Below are 14172 nucleotides of genomic sequence, written 5' to 3'. Positions count from 1 at the left end.
CAGTGGGTATCTGGACTTGCCTGTGAACCTGTCTGGAACAACACTCACCCTGAACCTAGTGTCACAACCCGCCTGCCTCTTATCACATTAAAGGTGGGGATAAGAGCGTGGAGTCTCCAAGGACTCCCTTTTGTCCAAGCTTTGGACGTCCATTGGTACACTTTTATATGTGACACATTAATGATTGCCTGCTGCAAAGCCAGGACAAGCATATCTACCCAGACAGGCATTGGCAGACAACCCGTTGGACCTTTGCAGACTTCTGACTCGTAAATAGCACACGCCAGTTTGCCGCCAGTTTTTTGTTGGTTGTTTTTTTTTCTGAAGTGAGCGGTTATCTCAGTAGCGTCAGTGACCCAGTCTGGATTCACAGTGGTGCCTTAGGACATCCAGCCGCTCCTGTGAGACATGGGGCTATGAAAGGAAAACTAATAACGCATTTTAAATAGCACTTGGCACAGATACAGGGAGCACAGTCCTGATCACTAAATGATGCTAAGAAGAAAGTGGTTAGATATGCACAAGCATGTACAAGCTACCATCTGATTTTTGAAGGTCAAAATTATGATCTCATTGAACTTTTAAACTGATTATGGCATTAGCAAGAACAAGTACAAATCTTTCTGGGAGAAACAGGCTAAGGCAGGGTAAGTAAATTATCTCAACACAGTATCTGTCTTCCTGTGGATTTCAGTGCTACTCGTACTTGAATCAATTTGTGATGATATGTTTGTACCTGCCACAGAAGCCAAATACACAATCTGAGCTTATGCCAAGTCACTATTAACAACTGCATTTTCAATTGATTCTAGGATATTCATTAACTGGGATCCATAATTACATATAATTTACAGACATATCATTTTAAATCACTTGCCAGTGAGCTTACTAAACTCACTTTATGACATTCAAATACATTATTCTTAAAAATTCACTGAGTAATCAGCTTGCAAATAATTACAGTGAAAAAGCACTGGATATAATCAAGTAGACCCTTAGAACAAGAATCACCACATGCCTATAGATCATTTTGTCATGTGATTTTGACATTCCCTTCAACTGTCTCCAGAAAACTGTTATGTACCGAACTGGCGGACTCCAAAGCTGTTCCACTAACCCAACCCCACTACAACGGAACTCCTTCGACTTCTTGTTTCGTGGGCAACCTCTCCCTGACACCTCTTCTTCAATCAGGTAGCCGATTTTTAAGTTATTAGTTTACCCTTTAAGTAAGCGTCCTGTTGGCGGGGGGGGACACTAGAGGCAAGCAGCACTACACGGTGTTGTACACTACACAGTGCAATACACTACACTACACACTACACTACACCTCCCTTGCTCTGGGGCTGGAAATGTCGGGCACTGCTTGGAGCCAAGTAGCCCCCGTGGCAATGCAGAAACATCAGGATCAGGTCAACTGGCTTTTAGCGCAGACAAAGCTCAACACGTCTCCATGCACAGTATTTTATTCATTTCAGATGCTGATTTTATTTTCGAAGGCTATGTACGATCTGGTTTATACCTATAGTCTTTCTCCATGGTCAATAGGGATATTTTATGTACCATAGAAAAAAAAATTGCACAGCGATGCAGGCAATTTAAATCTCTAAGTTGGAACTTTAGGACCCTCACTGAAAACTGCACTGAAACCCAATATAGATGGGTTAAATAAATTACATTCTTTTATTGCAAGGTGTAAGGGAAAAACTAATCTAAACATGTAAGAGTTGGACTCTGAGCACAGCTTCCCATATGAATCATATACACACCTTGCCTTCCACGAAACAAGGCTCCAGTTGTTAAGTGTCGAAGCGATCACTCTTTCTGCTCTTCCGTCCCATGTTAAATAAAGTAGACAGCAGCTGGTACTCTCAGAGCCTGCCATATTTACTCTGTTGTGGTCTAGATTTATAAACTGCCCGTGCACACACCTTAAAGTCCACTGCACTGTACACACTCTACCACCCCACAGCTCTGACATCGTCCCGTTACTGTAGTAGGCAACAGTAGAGAACTTCTTGAGGATGAGGAAAATACTGCTTTACCTGATGACTAAAGGGAGAGAACGAGCTTATGAAACGGAGGCCTTTGAACAACACACTGTATATCTTACAGTACAAAGAACAAAATAGCTCAGAACCAATTAAAAATACACAGTAAGTAATGAAAATTTTTTTTCTTATTTGAGTAAAACCATAATTTACAGATAAACACCACACACCTCCTTGATTCAACTTTGTTTGTTTCCATATAGAACCTTTGATTATTGGAAATAAATTAGACTAACAAATGTCTTAGTCACAAGGAACTTTTATGTTATATGATTTTCCACTGCAATACAACTTAATACAAAACTATATAAATAAGACACTATTTACAAAATATATTAATTCATTTGCAAAACTATTGGTTAATTCAAGTTTTAAGTTACATGATAAATTATACAGCTCAGTCACACTTTACAAACAGTTAAAAGATAAACCTACTCTGAATACAAAAGGATATCCTCTCATGATGTGACTATGCCAATTCATAGTACTTCCCAGAATTTGGATCAAAGTAACAGTTCAGACACGGATCATACAAAAGAGTCAAAACTTCCTCGTCTTCTTCAGCATTGAGGTCATCTTCACCTGCATCAAGTGGGAAAAATAAGAACAAATCACTCTTATTCGCTTAGACAACAACATGGAAATACCTGTCTGTCAAATGTGACAGAACGTCTCTTTAAAGTGTATAATCTTTTGACTTCTGAATTGTTACCTTAAAGATAACAGCAATCCACCTTTTCATTGTATTTCTGAAAACTTGTATTTAGTTGAGGTGAAATGATGTTAGTCAGAGTTTGCTTAACAACTGGACTTTACAAGTCCAATGCAGCAGTTCACCAGAAGTACCTTTACTGATAGTGGATCAAAGTATCCCTAAGTGATATTTTTCTCAATGACCTTCTTAAACAATAAAGTTTTAGTACAAACAAAGACAGCCACTGTGTAGTTAAGGCCTGTGAGAATGAAAGGATCTGAATGTCTGGTATCCACTATGTTACCAGTATAGGTAAATCTGTACAAAAGAGCTTTCAGTATCAGAAAGGAAATAAGATTCTTTCAGAAAATAAAAAAAATTAAATCTAGGTTGTCTAAAGTTATTTAAAATGCAAGAACGTTTTCAGGTACCAGAAATGAATCCTTAGCCTAAAATACACTGATAAAGCCATACAGACTATTACAGATGCTTTATATATTGTAGCTCCTTTTCTAAACCTGTCTGTCTTCCGTATAAGCTAAATCTAAGTTATAGACCTATAGCTTTTTGATAGGAAATAATTCACAGCTGAATACAATCTGTATCTTGAATTTCATCATAAATGTTCATCTCATTCTCAGACTGCTAATACAAACCAAATGCTTTGTATGCCCTAACACTTCATAATAAGTAATGGCCTGTTATGCTAACAGCAGCAGTTTCACAACGCTCAGAATCTATTTACAGCCTGGATCACAGAACGATATATAGGTTACATTATCTAGAGACCAGAAAGTAGGTTGGTGCATTTAATGCATACAGAAGAAGTGTGCACTTTATCGTTTGGGAAGAGATTTCATTTTTGTTTCCTCAGTAGCATTAACAAATACCGTCAGAAAGAAACTGTCTCTTACTGTAACCACAGGTAAAAAGGAAAAGCTAAATTGCTGCCCTCCTTGCTGTGAGTACTTCATCAGGCCCGGTAAGCTAAACGAGGTTAACTGAGATATCCTGTTTGGCCAGCTCTGGGAAAAATGATGCTGTGCAGAAAGAAGGCATAGAACTGAACGTCTTTTTCTACACTTCACAGTAAACAAGCAAATGGTATTTGTGCCTCATTCCCTCACATAGCCTTACATCTTCACCTGAAACCATGTTGTTATTTCCACTGAATTCTTCCTCTTATTATTTTGCTTCTCTCTGCCTATGCTTCTCTTCAAAATGATTCTCTTTTCTTCTCTAAGCTTAAATCTCATTCCCTTTCTGCCTAGGAACTGGCCTCTCAATATACTCCCCGGTTTGATTTAGGAATAAGAAATCCTTCAGACTCTTCAGGGGTGTACCTCTTTCCCTGTATGCCTCGCATTCGTGCCAAATCACAATTAGATTGCATCCAGGACTAGCTGGATTTATACCTTTATAGCAATAATTCCTCACATGTATTTTCATGTGAACAAGAAGAGAACTCAGTTTTCTAGATGTATCTTGTTTTTAAAGTTAGGCTTCTTTCTTTTAGCATCTCACAATATCCCCAAATGCATTTTAAGGCATTTCTAGATGTCGCAACAGATTTCCAATGGCAGCATGGAGTTCCAGTTTTGAACAGATTAAAAAAACATATGAAAACCTCACTTCTGTTCTTCTACTTCCTAGAAAGAAGTACTAACTAAATTAAGTGACATTCTTCTACAAGACTCAACTAATGTGTAATGGTTGTGGTAGAAGGCAGCTTTCTACTTTCAAATGGTACATTGGGTGCAACCTGACCATATGTAGGAATGAAGTGTCCATGGCCAAATACAAACAAGTCCCTTTCAAAGAAAATTTCCGTAGCTGTTTATGCTGCCACCATTCACACTTTTGGGTTGAGGCTGCTCAGGATTGCATGAAAAAACCTCTTGGCAGTTTAATTTGAATATCACGGTGAAAGCAAAATCAAAGCTTTTGTTCTTAAATCACTATAAAATTAAATAGTATTTTAGGCTAGAAAAGAACTTGATTTTAAATGAAAGCTGAAGTCTGTGACATACATTATAGAGGGATGAGTATTTTTCAGTTCTGAGCTAAAAGAAGACTGAAGATAGTACCTCTGGATACCTGTCACATCAAATGAAACGCTGCCCCACTGAAATCAGGGGAGCTATTGCTTTTATGGAGACAGGTTTTCACTCAACATGTCTAAACCCGGATAACAGAGAACGCAGGAGGCATGTAGCAGCTTCTTCTGAACTCTGAAACAAATGTACAAATAACTGTGGTGTTACTTGGTTTATGTTAACACCGCTCACATAGTCACCACAGTCTGGAGAACTAAAATAGCTCTCCCTTTTCACAGAAATATATTTTCGCTGTATTCTAGGTTTTAATACTAGAAATTGGCTTGTAGCAAATCTCACTTTAAGATACATGGATCATGTTCCAATCCTGATGTAAGGCAACTGCACTGGATCAGCTGTCAGCAGAAGGGATGCTGAAAAGAACACTGCTAATATTTTATCTGATATTATCCTTGAACATGGAACTACTGTGCTCAAACCTACACTTTAATTCCATACTGCAGGGTTACCAGATGACTATTATCAACAGCTTAGTCCAAGAAAGAAGACTGTTCCTTGCTATGGTTCCTAGAGCACTATTTTAAGACAAGCAACAGATACAATAAAGTAAGTTGCAGAGAATTTATGACTCTGCCTTTGTCACTTACTGTGAAAACTTTCTTGTATGACTTGTTATGTCTAGATAAATGAAATTGTCTATAAATCAGAAATATCAGTGCCCAATAAGGGAAAAATCTATGGAAATTTATCATATTTCTGAGTCTAAATTTTCCTCTTGATTTTCTTGTGAAACCTGTTGAATAGAAGACTACTTCTCATTACATCTCCCTATTTAATATGTACTAGGGATAGCGCAAACATTAAGAACTGAACTATAGAGTAAAATGCTTTCTTAGAAATGAATACACTTTCTTCCCCAAAGTTATGCCCCAACTTAAAGATTTTTTTCTAAATATAAGAAATAAAGAATTTTTATAAATATTCTAATACTATCTATTTTTCTTTAAGGATACTTTTAGATAAAATTACTATCTTGAATACATTATGACTCACTGCAGATTTTCAGTACAGATAATATGCTTTTGTTAACCTGTGATACCTGGAATACTGGTAAACTGCACGCACACAAAAAATAATCTTGGGATACTTAAGTCTCTTCCCAACATGAGAAATAACTTGTTTTCTAATGTGATATTTTTAAAAAAAAAAAAAAAAAGGAAGTAGGGCAGCAGAATTTTCTGGAATGAATTTGAGCATTCAGTTTGTTGATTGGATCCGGTACTTAATTGCCAATAAGATGACAGTTATTTCACCACACAAATAACTAACCTCAAGTAAAGCAATAAAGAAGAAAATAAAGTTTTTTCCAAAGTGCAAGAGATGTGTCACGGGACAAGACCTGTTTAGCACATTTCAAAAATGATACTCTAAGCCATAAGCCATCTAGTTACCGCCATCCATCAAGATTTTTTTAAACCAAGATATCTAGGAAAACACACAGAGTCTAATGTTGGATGGGTACGATCTGATTTGATAGGCATGTATTACATGGCACTGCACTTTCACACATCACCATATTCTATGCAAAGGTCTGTGTTTCACTTAAGTGTATCTTTTATGTTACCAAAACCATGACAGTTTTCTCCCAATATAGTGCAGGGACATTATTTGCCACGGGCTGTAAACAATCAGAAAGGGAGGTTTGGAGTTCCTTGAAGATGCTGTATGTACAGGTACCTCCTTTGCCAAACAGGCCTCCCCAACCCACAGCTGCTGCAATTACTCTGCTGTTTCTCGGCTACTTTAGTAGGGAAGTGTGTCTAGTAGTTCAGAAAAAATCCGAACTGTCCTGGTTGGGGAGGGAAGGTCACGGAACAGCTTTGTTGTTCTCTCTGATTTCCTCCAACCTCTTGGGGAAATGAAGCTTCATCACTTCAACACTATTGCAGGCTTTTTGGAGTATTTGGTGATAGAAAAGTTTCTGCGTAAAGTTATCAAAATCACAAATATCATTCGTATACATGAGTCAGAATTTAAATTGACTGAATAAAGGCACAAAAATAAAAAGCCAAAATAAAAAGTATGGGTATATAGAGATTGTCTGTTCTCCAACCGTGCAACCACGGACACATGATGTAAAATATTTCAGCAGGAAGGAAAATGAGTTTAGGAACAATTCACAAAACAGTTTGGAAATTCTAGTGTGATTAAGAGAAGAAATCCAACAAATTCCAAAGCATACTTCTTAAAAGCTTTTAAAAGATAATAATCCAATTCTTAAAATTTACAGAAATTCCAGCTTTACTGCAGCAAGCCTTGGATTTCATACTAACGTAAAAAAATTCTCAGAGACCTATCACAAATTCATATCCAATATGCCTTTAACTCAAGGATTATTGTCCAATTCTCTTTGGCTTACTTAGGACCCTTAACAAAACCTATTACTTGATTCTTCAAAGCAAGGTCCCTTCCTGACAGCAAAATTCTAGTTTGCTGTCATAAACAATTACAAATATACATCTATGAAAACATTCCCAATTTGAGGGGCATAATCTATTTCAGACAGTAAATCACTGAGACATCTTCATCCCTCAGGCAGCCAAAATACACAGGTCAGATTTATGGGATTTCACATTGAATTGCCCAGACTTGAAGAAAAATGTAGATATCCTCTCTGTTTCCTAAGACAACCGATATGAAAAAAGTGCATTTGAAGAAAAGAAGGTATTTCTTTTATTCTATTGTTGTTGACTTTCCAGTTTCAGCTAAGTTCTTTGCCATTCTCTAAGCAAATGCAATTAATAAACAAAAACCTTCAGCACTTTAGGTGGTGACAACAGTCTTTACTCAGAATATCATGCTGAGATTTCATTTAAGGCTAAAACTGAAATTTTTCTTCATAAGAGAGGTATCACTTACATAAGTGTTATTTTGCTTCTAAATAAGAATGTTTAGTTTTTGCGTTCGTTCTTTCATACGTTTGCCATCCCCACTAGCATAAATTCCTTATTTTAAACAAATAAGATTCATTTTTCATGAGTTAATCCATATTGAGCCAGAATGTTACGAAACCTGCATAAACTATTCTTCTATCAGAGGCAAATAAGACTGCATGGAAAACTCTGCTAGCTTGAGCTGAGATTAATAAATAAGAGAACTTGGAACCAAAACGTAGCAGTATAGAAAACTACTACAGAAAAGGCAGCACCGGCCCTACAGAAACAGCATTTAGAAATATATCTTTCTACCCAGGTCCTTTTCATTGTCTTCATAAATTCCTACCTGGAACACTCTGATTTGCTGAAGGTTTGGTGTGCTCTTCCAGTTGTTGGTTTCCAGGAATGATGGGGGGACTGAACGCGTTCAACCAGTCCCTGAAAAATACAAATAAAAATATCGTTCATAAAAGCACAGTTTATGTCCTTGTTTGTTCTAATTCTTTTGATTATTAAAAAAAAATAATCACAGGAAATTGCAGGTTGTCGAGTGTGATGAAACAAAACCAAGCTGGATTTTATTATTATAAAAATAAACTTTACAGTTAATACAATTAATTAAATGTTATGGCTTCCTTCCTCCCTTAGACTTTTCACCTGTTCTGTTCAGACTAAAAATCTGTGATTTCAGTTAGGTTTGCTTTGCAGAATTCAGCTGGTATTGCTCTCTCAGCAAAAGGTGTACATGAGGTGCGTTCTGTAATCACAGAGCTATGCTCTGAAAGCCTCTGGGACTCACGAGAGTCTTTGCCTGAGGAATAAAGCCTTGGGATGAACAACCTGTCTTTGACAAGAGACTGTAGGGGTCAATTTGACTAAAAATCCTTACCCTCTCTAAGGAAAAAGGCTTAAAGACAACCACAAAAGATGTGCTTGCTTGCCACTGGAGCCCCTTGTAATAGCACGACACAGCGAGTGGTGTGTCCTTCACAGTTTGGATGGCTGGTGAGTTACAGCTGAGCTTAAACATGAGATGGATGCCACCAACAGCGAGATACCAGCTCAGTGCTCATTAACTGTGGGACAGCTGGTTTGTATTAAATAATTTAATCTTCCCAGTTTAATTTACTTTTACAATTTTTCAATAAAGGGATAGAATTAGTGATCAGAACTAAGAGTAAAAAACTAATGGTTTTCTTGTGTTTTTAAGAAGGAAACATGGGATTGAGTCAGGATGTTATTGTTGATAATACTGTTGATATTGGAAAAAGCTTTGTTAGGCAAATACATTACAAACAATTGTTTATAACAATTTTTTATTGTTATAAAATGTTACATACTCTAAATAAAAAATTGTTATTGAGCATAACTTGATTTCAGTTAGTGGCAAGACTATAGAGTAGACTTCTCATCACAGCTGTCAAATATCTATTTTGCTTCTGCAAAAAAAAAATTTTGACGGGCTCTTTATCATAGAGGAGGGAGCACGGACCTTCTTCACCCATTCAATTTAATAGGCAATTTATGTCTCTCCTGAACACTACTTTGTGATAGCTTTTAAAAATGATTTTCACATTATCACTCATTCATGCAAAGTTCAATGTTCATTTCACATACACCACTTCATGATACACTGTCTTTGATTGTTACAGCTCAAAGAAAGGAAAACAGAACAGTTGTTTTTATTGTTATTGTTACTGCTTTTTATTGCAAACTGAACTGCAGACTTTTTCACTGAAAAAGTCAATCATATTATACTAACAATCAGAGAAAGACAGCCCTGGAAGGACACATCTAAGTCACAAAGTTAAGAAATTCCTTGTGCAGGTGACCACGTCTTAATCCTTTTCATATATGAAACTAATCTCTGTACACTGTGCATAGCTGATGGTTCCTGAAGTTCCCATTTCTCCTCTTCAACAGTAAAGAGCTATAACACATTAAAGCTTCTGTATAACCATTAACTAGACTAAGTAATTGCAAGTTAACGCTTGAACTCAGAATTCGAGGGACCTCAGTAAATCATCTCATTTTGATTGACAGAACTACAGCTGTCCTTTTTGACGACCCTATTTCACTGCAAGGCAAGGGGAATGGAAAGAAAAAGGGGTCTTTAAATTCCCTTATGTTTGCTTCATGCTGTTGGGAAAAGTGCAGCTCTACAGAGTAAATTAAACTTGGTTTGGGGTTGATTCAATTTATGTCTGGCCATGGCTGTTCCAACAGCTGGCACAAAAGCATTATGCATGCAAACTTGTGCTGGAGGCCAGGGAGATTAGCCAGAGCTGCAGAGGTAACTTCAACATCCATGGCTTCCTCTAGAAGGGATGAATATTTCCAAAGCTTGACAGATTTCTTTACATTGCCAAACCGTAATTGTCTCAACTCAATTGTCCAACACCAAGTAAACAGGTAATGTACTTCTACTTTCTGAAAAGCCTTGATGATCTCATGTAAGATTTGCTTCTGACAGAAATCTGGCAAGGTTCAGTCATGTGTTATAATTGCTAAAATATGCCAATTGCTTTTTTTTTGTTTGTTAGTTTTTCTGCTACTTCTGGACTTGTTATTGATTCCACATCATCTCCTGTTGGCATGTACGCATAATCTGGGGTGAATCAGGGGACAACCACCTATCTGTTTGCAGTCAAAAAGGAAAAAACTAATTTTCTGCCTCAGGAAACAGAACTGCTGGTGTAGAAATCCAGCAAGTAGTATAGTAGATTTAAAGGAAGAGATATTGAATTTTCCATCATTTCAACATGTAAAAAACATACTTCAAAATTTTTTTACACCATCGTATTATTTTCACATATATGGCCAACTTCAAAACCAATTCTTCTCCTCTTCTGCTGTTCAGCTAACGCCAGTCAGAACTGGTACAACTAACCCACACAGCCATATGCTTGCCTAGACATCTCATTATTAGCGCTCTCTGCCGTTGCTCACCATATTTGCACTCTGCGAATATAGCCAAAGACGTTTTGTTTACACCAAAACTTCAAAAGCTTTTAGGAATAACAGTTAAATGCATGCTATGATATCTAGTGGCATGGTAGAATATATTTTCCATTTGTGCCACTTGCGTGTGTGGTTTGGGCTGCCTCAGAATCAGCCAATGTAAGTCTGAGAGTAGAATCTGACCACGCTCACAGGATGTGGTCAGAGAGCACGAAGCATTTATCACTGACCTGATTCTCGACAATTGCACTGACACACAGTGTCAGCGAAGGCAATCTCTTGGAGAAACTGTGGCAATTTTAGGGAAGGTAAGGAAGAACTATTAGCGCTAATCTCCATCTCTGCTTCCCAAGCTACCCTTTCTTCCAACTTCACTACAGCTTTTTTAAAAGATTGTGATGTTTGAGATCAAGAACAACAAGAATATTTCTCCCAGGAAGAAGCAAAAGTTGTGCAAGGACAGAGGAAAGACAGTGCTTACTTCTAGAGAGAATTATCTCAGCTAGACGAATAAATGTAGTTAGAAAAGTAAAGAAGCTTTAGAGCATATATGCAGTGCTACAGGTCTGGCACAAAACAGACGAATTTAGAGATACGTGTTTTTCACACAAAATATGCATCAGAGAATTTCTAAAGAAAATAATTACTACCTGGAAAGCAGAGAGGGTGTTGTAAGAAGGAAAGAAAGATAATAAGGCAATTACCTCCAACGGAAAAGAAAGAGACAATTTATTTAGAGAATATCAAGGGAGCAAGGTAATCATGTGTTATGAAACCAGTATTTCTGTTAAATTAATAGTTCTTATTACTCAGGAAATTTATGAATTTTAGTTTGAAGTTTCATCTCTGGAAGGTCTTCCTGAGAGATGAAGTCTGAGACAAGTAATCAAAACAGTACAGTATGAGGGATTCATTGTTGACAATATTATTTTTAAGGTTGAAACATTTTATACAATATATATTAAAAACTAGTTTATTACTTCCACAAGTTAGTTAGCAATGTCTAAATCAACTTTTCCTAAAACCTTGGGGAAAAAAAAAAATCTCATGTGTGCTGAAATATTCTTGGCCAAATTGCGGTAGAGAGTAAATCCTGGCAGTTGATTGATAAACTTTTTGATAGATATTGATAAATGGAATTGATAAAGAAGTGGGTTTGCAGTGGTAATTCTGATAGATGCTGTGGTCTAGCAGTCAAGACAGACTTTTCCACAATGAAATCTACAGTTGCTTACAGGAAACAAGTAAAGCGCGTGTGTGTGTGAGACAGTGTGAGTTAATTTAAAAAAAACCAAACAAACAAGCAACAAAAATCCTGAAAAATTTGTAGACCCTGCCTAAAAGTAGAGCCCAGCGTGGAGACAACTAGCAATATTCTGAGAAATGCAGACTGTGGCCTGTGTTCCCATTTATTGTTTTTATTCTGACTGAATAAGGAATATTTTTTTGGTGAACTTCTTTAAGAAGCTAGTTTATCTCCTTAAAACAGAAACGCTAATCACACATTCCGACTAATTAAAGACACTCTGTTTATGCTATCAATGCCTCCAGCTGTAATCAATACAATCAACATGCAATAAACTATCTCAGCTTTCCCGATAACAATGCGGAATGCCAAGGATTGGCTTTTGACATTGTGAGTTGCAGCGTACGAAGGCTCAGAATAGCTTCCACACGTATGCAAAGTACCATGCACCTTTAATGCTCGTTATTCTGAAAGCTATTCTCCATGCCAAAATATAATAAAAAATGTTATATAATCTTGTTATATTACGGTCTTTTCCTAAAAAATACTTTCAGAAAATAATTTACATATATTGAAGTGTCACGTGATAGCTGAACTGTGACAGAAAGCAAAAGAATGTTTTGGACTTATAAACACCGTTTTCAGTGCTATGACAGTATGTTAAATTTTGCAGAAAATGGCATCCATCAATAAAATCTGTTGAGAAAATTAGCGATGCTTTATTAAGTGGCACTTATCAATGACAATGTATCAAAATTATTACCATCAACAGAAATCCGAAGAATCAGAGTGTTTTGATGGAATGATTTAAATCTGAATGAACACCTTTGATACTTTGGTTTTGTACAGGTATTTTTGCTTTTTAGTCTATCCTACTGGCTGGACTGAATCAATCTCTTAGTAAAAATCTTAGTAAAAGTTTTTAACATTGCTGTGAATTGAGATAGCATACTTCATCGCTTTTCTTTTGGATCAGATTTAATTTGTATTACTTAAATCAATGGCATCATTTAATCCATGGTATTAACAAAATTCAAATACTTCAAAGTTTTAGTATGGTTTTGTCCAACTATACAGGAATTAAAAGGAACACTCAAATTATTCAGTCAGCCTTAAGTATACTTAAAAAATGCAAGGCAAGGGCTACACTATATTAAATCAGGGAGTGAAAAAACAACATCAGTTTTGTATCATTAAGAACACGTCAAACTGACAGGCTATTAAGCATCTGAAGAGTACAACCAATAAAGAACACAAAAGATGATATTTAACTGCATGAACTACTTAGTAAATCTTTACGAATACAAGAGGAGAACTGGCTCGTGCCTGAGTGATAATAAGAGGAGCACATTTGCTGAATTACTTTTTACAGTGGATAATTTGACTAACTCTGTGCAGGGCCAGAGAATGCCAACGTATGAATCAAGAGTATAAACATATTTTTAAGGAAAAAAGGACCAATTCTTGACATCTTATGCGACTATCAACTAAAATTGCAGCACATACTTTTGTTGTATTAGTAATATCTAATACCACATGTATTAGATGTGGTATTAGAAGCAAATTCTGAAGCAAATCTCAGAAGCAAATTCTGCTGCAAATGCTCAAAGTGAATAAGTAACACCTTACCACGATCCACCGAATGCAAAGTACCAGCTCACATCAAAAGTATGGTTCAGTACGGCCTAAATATTCAATTCAGCTAAGACAAAGACCTATTTTTCTCACTTGTTTGGATTTTTAATTATATCTATTTAAGAAAGGCTGTTAGAGACTAACTCAGTTCCCAGATAAAGCAATAAAAAGTCACCTGGCTTTGTAACACCCCTCAAATATTCCCTGCTACATCTTTCTTGGCGCATGCATTACTTGCCAGGCTCCTCTAGATTAGCAGATCTGAATTTTCAATTATTTACATATCTGCTGAACTTCATGCATATGTGTAACTTCATTAAATTAAATCAGATTACCTATACACATCTGTTTGGGTTCTGCTTTGTAGTATATTAATGATGTATGCGTAATGGGAGGGCTTCTTTAATAGAGGTATTTCCACAGAAATAAACCCTTTAATAATAGTTTCAGTAGTGAAGCAAGGGCTTATGAAGGCTATTAACAATAAGATGTGTTTGTGTTATGTACAAAATGCAATCATATTTGAAAAAACGTTGAAATAAAATTTCAGGTCCTTCCACTACGTATGTCTGTAATAATTGTGAAGGCATCT

General features: G+C 36.5%; 1 protein-coding gene across 1 annotated transcript in view; it reads right to left on the bottom strand.

Annotated features, from left to right (window-relative positions):
• The window catches only part of CFAP20DC (CFAP20 domain containing), a 99880-nt gene that overhangs the window by 14161 nt on the left and 71547 nt on the right, over nt 1-14172 (bottom strand). The window contains exons 16-17 of the mRNA XM_063348478.1: nt 8085-8176; nt 2487-2633 (exon numbers count right to left, since the gene is read on the bottom strand). Of these exons, the coding sequence (XP_063204548.1) occupies nt 2521-2633; nt 8085-8176 (205 nt within the window). The 3' untranslated portion in view covers nt 2487-2520. The remainder of the gene's footprint in view (nt 1-2486; nt 2634-8084; nt 8177-14172) is intronic.

This window comes from Chroicocephalus ridibundus, chromosome 10 (genome assembly GCF_963924245.1).
Source record: "Chroicocephalus ridibundus chromosome 10, bChrRid1.1, whole genome shotgun sequence".
Taxonomy (NCBI): Eukaryota; Metazoa; Chordata; class Aves; order Charadriiformes; family Laridae; genus Chroicocephalus; species Chroicocephalus ridibundus.
The sequence above is the reverse complement of the archived record's forward strand: the minus strand, read 5'-3'. Positions and strand labels throughout refer to the sequence as shown.